The 6,888-nt window shown below is 42.8% G+C and overlaps 1 protein-coding gene across 1 annotated transcript; it reads left to right on the top strand.

Moving 5' to 3' along the window:
• Positions 1–1,571: 1,571 nt before the first annotated feature.
• On the top strand, positions 1,572–2,502 carry LOC124656659 (myb-related protein Hv33-like). The gene is made up of 2 exons (XM_047195366.1): positions 1,572–1,858; positions 1,959–2,502. Exons 1-2 carry the CDS (start codon positions 1,572–1,574, stop codon positions 2,500–2,502), a joined length of 831 nt encoding a protein of 276 aa, XP_047051322.1.
• Positions 2,503–6,888: the final 4,386 nt, after the last annotated feature.

Genomic DNA, 6,888 nt, shown 5'->3' with positions numbered 1-6,888 from the left:
GCAGATGTTCAAATTTGTTCAATGCTTGTAGAAAATTTGAGCTTATGTTTCACATTTTCTGCCTTCTTATGCAAAGTCTAAAGATCTTGGACCTTGACCTAGTTCTTTTACTTCATTTAGGCAAAGGGGGAAGACGGAGGATCCAAGGATGGTCCAAGGTCGGAAGATGGAGGAGCCTAGGTTGGTCTCCACATCGATGCACTGAAGCCAGTGACCCTGCCTCTTTCTTATTTATCATAGTTTCACATCGGGAACGGCTGTTTCCGATTTATCCTTTAGTTATATATGTCATATTACCATTGGATATTTGAACAAGTGCAACGGTTTATAAAATGTTCAATTTTAGATCACCACATCAGTGACATGAATGTAGTGACGGACACCAACAAAACATTGGCCATGCCAACTTTTCAACTATGGTTGCAGAGTCAAAATTGTGTTATTTATTTGTAATTTCCGGAGGTACTCATATTAGGGAAAGATCAAACTCAGCTTATGATGTAGCATAGCTCAGTCTTATAACAGATAAACATTAGTAATTCCCCAAGAATGCGTCAAACAAATTTTATTACCTCAGTTCCTAAATATAAGCCATTTAGCTTTCTAAAAAGGCATATATTTTGGTCTCTCTCCACGGTTGATTCGTAGAAAGGTAGCCATCCCTCTCAATCTCAACTTTTCCTACCAGAACCATGCAAAGTCGCACGTGTAAATCAATTCACTTCTGATTATTCATTGCGTACTCTAGTAGAAATTTAGGTCATGGCTTGACTAAAAATCTTTGCCCTTTAGTTAGTACGGCAAGATTAGCAGGATGGTGACATGATGGTCTATATGCATGTATGCATGGCCCAGCCCATCCTTAATTTGATAGTGCCGAAGATATTTGGCTTTCATGGGTGATTAACATTTGTCTCTTTCTGAAGGAATACTAAGATGGAATAGTTGGCAGTGACTAATATAGCCAACGGTGTCCGGTACGGTGCACTATGGACTATAAACTGGTCAAGACTTCATGAAAAGGAGTAGCTGACAAAAGCTACAGCCTGATCTGTCTTGATACTAGCAAGGTTAATACTGACCATCCGTTGCTTAATTAATTGTGAATTCCTTTAGCTTGGTAGGCTGTCATTTTCAAGATTGTTTGAACAAGGTAAACTAGAAACTTTCCACCAACACAAATCAACATGTTTTATTGCTTGATGTTCATCGCTTGCACATGCATAGATAATGGTGCATGATGGAGGTACACATGAGTAAGCACATGCATGCTCATGCATGGCACTGTAACTTTTAGGGTGGATAGAATAAGACTAAAGACAATGCGATCGCAGACGTACAGGATTGTTAATCAATTTGTGTAATCTTACAGATGTATCTCCACATTTGGTATTAGCAGTGTGCAGAAAGAGCATATACCCCTCCTATAAATGAACTGCAGATCCAATCAGAACATACTTAAGCACCAGCTGGCTAGTACTCCGTAGAGAAGTAGCCTAGTACTCGATCGACCTGGCCTCCAATCACAGCAGGAGTAGCTAACGAGCTAAGCCTCCATTAACTAACCGAGAATGGTGGAGAAGCGAGCGGCGAGGAATGGCGACGCTAGCAGCGGGGAGGCGAATAAGGAGAGGAAGGGGTTGTGGTCGCCGGAGGAGGACGAGCGGCTCTACACCCGGATCACGCGGCACGGCGTGTCAACCTGGAGCTCCGTGGCCCAGCTCGCCGGGCTGCGGCGGAGCGGCAAGAGCTGCCGGCTGCGGTGGATGAACTACCTCCGGCCGGACCTGAAGAAGGAGCCCATCTCCAAGCGCGAGGAGGAGACCATCATCTCCCTCCAGAAATCCCTTGGCAACAGGTACATTATTAGCTCGTAACTGTTCATATAATCTTCCAAACGGCTGTCGACTCTGAAATGAATTTCTGTGTACTAATTTTCTGCATCGATCGATTGTCAGGTGGTCGGTGATCGCCGGGAGGATGCCCGGGAGGACGGACAACGAGATCAAGAACTATTGGAACTCCCGCATTAGGAAGCGCCAGCAGAACACCAGCGCCGGCGGCGACGGCGGCAGCTGCATGAAGCGGGGTGACCTCCCGGCTGCCGATGCCAAGTCATTCGAGCTAGCACCGGCCGAAGAGAAAAAACCGTTTATCAGCGGGGGCACCACGGCGGTGGCGCCTCCTGTCCCTGCACGGTTCCCGTTATTCGCGTGCCAGCTACTCGGCGGCGGAGGGGGCGACGCCATTGCTGCCGCAGGCACCACCCAGTCGACAACGACCCACGAGAACGGCGCCAGCTCAGAGAGCGAGGTGAGCGTTGGCGGCAAAGACGCAGTAGAGGACCACTATTACTACAGCGCCGGCGACGGCGCCGACATGGACATGGTCCATCTCCTGGCGTTCGATGATCTTCTCGAGTACCAGGCCGGCGACCTGCTCATGGATACGTGGGACCAGAGCGAGTTCTACTGCACGAATTCCGGGAGCTCGGCCGATTGACTTGCTTGTTGATTAGCCCAGCTTGCAAGAGGAGTAGTTCTGGGTAAATTTGTTCAATTACATTGTGTATGTCCATGCATCCTAGGCAGCTCCCTCTTGTGCACAACCAAATCGTTGTCGAGTTAATTGATTGAGTGGTAAATCCGTGTTTATTTTTATCTCACGAGGACGACTTCGTTTCTCTTTTAAATCTCGTTGAATTGTAATTATTATATATGTCAGATTATTTTGCCATAGTTTCTGATTAATTAAATCTCTCAAACAAATTTGAGAATGAATGGCATTTAGAGTTTCCCAAGCAAATTTGAGAATGAATGCCATTTAGCCCACAGCCTTGTATGATAAAAATATATGCGTCATTATTTCACACTTGATTGTCAAAATTTTCTTAAACATATATATAATACATGTTCATTATTAGCATCATAGGGATTTTTATGGTGCAAATAATGATAACCGGTAGTAATAAAAAACCGACAACTTGACCTTTCAAACATTAGACCTTCATGTCATATATTTGATTCGTACAAGATTTATTTTCGTTTACAAAAAGCTCCACCAATATATTAATAATCATCAACAACAACACAACAAAGCTAAAAGTAACATAAATGCAAATATATCATTGGACCACCTAGCGAGGATTACACACACAACAACACACCGAAAGCGCATCGCCATCCTCGCCCTCCCTCGCCAGGGCCGGACATAACTTGTCATACTAGATCTTGTAGCAGCAGACATGCAAGAGGACACTATGTTAAGGCGCCTAAGAACCAGCGCACCAAAGCGGCAACCATTGTCAAAGATGAGAACCCATAGATTGGAAGGGCCACACTTGCAACCACACCGACTGGCATGAACACCGAGTAGATCCCACTAAATATGTGGTGAAGGAAATTCCACACACCTTCCATCGGTGCAAGCCACACTACCAACATGAGGACAGTGCAGATGGTTATTATGACTTAAGGATGTCGTCGCCTCCTGAAGAATACACTGCAAACGTTGTTTCTTTTAAGAACGAGAACCCTTCCGCCATCAAGGGGTCGTGGTCTGCCGCGCTTCCAAGGCCATAGGAGGCGACAAAGACCGCCAGCTTCGCAAACGAGGGGGAAAAAACTTAGATTTGTTTCTAGCTAGATCGTCTCCTCTCATTCCTTGGGGTTGTACTAGTTCGATTCCTACATACTTTCAGTGCAAATGAATTTTCCTTTGCCCTTTGCCATAAAACGGCTATTATTAGGCCATGATCATGATCATGATAAATTCATTTTTCTTCATATTATTTCCACATCGTACCACTGTTCCATGCATGAGGATCAGTTACACTTCACATGTACACGTTAGGAGTTGCTAAAACGCAACCTTTTGAATTCGTGCAATAACCTTAAATTTGGGGTACAAAGGAGTGATATTTCAAAATTTTCAGTTGCAAACACCCTAGATAGTTCCATACTTGTTTGTGAGATATCTTAAATGCTCACGTATGCATGTGTAATTTTCATGTTGTATATTTGAAAGAAAAAAACATTTTTTGTTGTCAAACCCAGACTAGGAGAAAACTCAACTCATGTTTAACGTACTAGGTGGCATTGGTTGCCCTCACAAGGGAAGTCTGATGGAATTCTAAGGGGTATCAGTATGGATAAGTTTGATGTGATCTCCTTTTCAAGTGGTATATTTCACCTAAAAGTTGTTTTTTTATAAAAAAAAATAACATTAACCAAATGTGGACTTTGCCGATAGTTTATGGAGCTTCTCATGAATCTGTTAAGGATAGGTTCCTTACAAAAATAGCTGAAATAAGCTCTGATCAGAGGTTGCCTCTGATGCTAGGAGGTGATTTTAATATCAGATTTTCTTTTGAGAAAAATAAAGAGTTTAATAGCAATAGACACAATGATTTATTTAATTTGGTGATTAACTTGTATGAGCTCAGAGAGTTGGTTATGACAGGTGGGTTGTACAACCGGTCAAACAAGCATAAGATTCCTATAGTGGTAAAACTAGATAAGGTTTTGGTTTCAAGAGGCTCGAAGGATCTTTTCCCTTTGGCAATTTTACAAAAGGTGGTGAGAGAATGTTCTGATCATAACCCTCTGTTCATAGTGAGAAAGTTAAACCTTCAACCTCTTTTAGATATGAGCTGAATTGGGAAAAAGGAGGTGGATTTCATCATAGATTCAAAAAAGCTTGGTGCATACCAGTTAGGGGAAAAGATGCAAATAGTATTTTCATTTTAAGGCTCAAAATGTTAAAAAGACTCTGGAGGGTTGGGGAACAAATTTAAGAGGTAATCATTTGAAAATAAAGAAGCAATTTTTTTTTGGAACTTAGGATTTCGAGATGTTGGAGGAACTGAAACCTTTATCTGATGTGGAATGGTTTTATTGAGCTAACTTTCCAAAAGAATTGATGAATATCTATGAAGCCGATGAACTTTTCTGGTAGAGTAGATCCAGTGAAAATTTGTTGTTGAAATGTGACAACAATACTAAATACTTTCGTATAGAGGCAGATGGTAAGAAAGGAAAAAAAACACAATATTTAGGTTACATCCTAATGATAAGGAGATTTTAGAACATGCAACAACTTTTTATAAAAAGCTCTTTGTGACAAGGGATTAACTTGTCAATGCCTATGGATTGTAGGCTAGGGTTTAGTTAGAAGTAGAGGGCAAGTAGATCTCGAAGGTTTCAGCCGAAAAGTACTCGACGATTATGAAAACTAGGGTTTGCAGACAATGATTCGATGATCTCTTCGTCCCTTGACTCCCCCTTTATATAAGAGGTGGAGCCAAGGGTTTCGTTTTGTACAAGTTACGAGTTCGGGACGGTTTCTAACTCATCCCGCTAGATTTACAAACAACACTTCCTATTACAATTCTACTTTCCTTAATATATCTTGGGCTCTCGAACCTTCTTACTCTTCGGATAGTGGACCTTCATAAAACCCCGGGTACTATTTTTGGCAGGCCCATTTGGGATGCCTATGTCAGTAGTCCCCGAGATTTTGCTTGAATCGTAGAATCAGGGAAAATCTCCACTGCTTATTCTCATTCAACAATTTAAACTTTTCTATATTTCTTTATATAAATTTCTATATTGCACAGGGATATTGGTAGTTGGGGCTAGTTCATCCGACGGATCGGGTACTAGTTAACTCGCTCTAGTGGCAATCCGCAAAAACCTACTTCAAGATCACGTCCCTGGACATGATCTCGGGATACCGGTGCAAACTTCGACGGGTGCCGCTTAAGGTCTTACCATTCTGTCGAGTCCCAGTCAAATTTATCGAGTACCTAACGCGTCCGTTAGGATTTTTCTTCGTATCTGTTGATACGGATAAAAGTAGCAGAGCGCAGTCTTCGGCGATGCCACGCCCAGCAGAATAGATCTGGGGTCTTACCTTCGCAAATTTGCGGCATTCAGAAATTGATCGCAACTTTGGCGTTCTGAGAATATATTGTCGAGTGCTTTTCCGGCTGTTGGAATGGCACATTTTATCGAGTCAAATATGACTTATATTAATCTCCCGATGGGAGTATATGTAGAGTTAATTATAACTCGAAATATACTCTCTTGCTTTTCTATCTTTCTTTCTTTTTCTTTTTTATATTTCATCGGGCACGCGAACAGCGTTCCCGATGGGAGTAGCCCCCGAGGCTACAGCCAAGAACTTGTGCTTGGTTGTAGGCTCAACATTTTAGTCCATCTTATCGCTATATTACCATTATCTCCCGATATTCTTTCTCTTCTTTTTTTTTTTTATCTATCGGGTGCGCGAACAGCGCTCCCGATGGGAGTAGCCCCCGAGGCTACAGCCAAAAACTTGTGCTTGGTTGTAGGCTCCCACAATTTCTATATTTGCCATAGTCGAAATTTTACTTTTATCGAAGTAGCCCCCGAGCATTTGGGCAAAAACTTGTTTCGACCAAAGGCTCTCGAAGTACTCAAATAATTTCTCCTGTCGCCATTCTCCTTTATTTTCCTTGCCGACATATTTTACTTTGTCAAATTCTCTTCAGCTCCGTTAATAGTCAAAATTTTCCTCGCCTTGTGGGTCCATTGTTCCCACCACGTTGACACGTCGTGCAAGTGGGGGACACACGTCCTCCGCTTTTCTGGCGCACGTACGGTAACGCCTATCTCAGTAAAAATACTTTTTGCCCTTGTGGGTAGAAGATCTATTCTCACCACACGATTTCTTCATCCAACGGCCCATTGCTTCACCCAATTCTTATATAAACCTGTCTTCAACCTCCGTTCATCCCCTCGCTTGCGCCGCTCACCTGTTCCTCTTCACAAATCTTCCCCTGCGCCCAACTCTCTCAGATTTTCCGCACTCGCATACATTGCTCTGCCCATTGCCGTTGATGCCACC

Source organism: Lolium rigidum, chromosome 5 (assembly GCF_022539505.1).
Source record: "Lolium rigidum isolate FL_2022 chromosome 5, APGP_CSIRO_Lrig_0.1, whole genome shotgun sequence".
Classification (NCBI taxonomy): domain Eukaryota; kingdom Viridiplantae; phylum Streptophyta; class Magnoliopsida; order Poales; family Poaceae; genus Lolium; species Lolium rigidum.
Note: the sequence above shows the minus strand (reverse complement) of the source record. Positions and strands in the feature narration are given on the sequence as shown.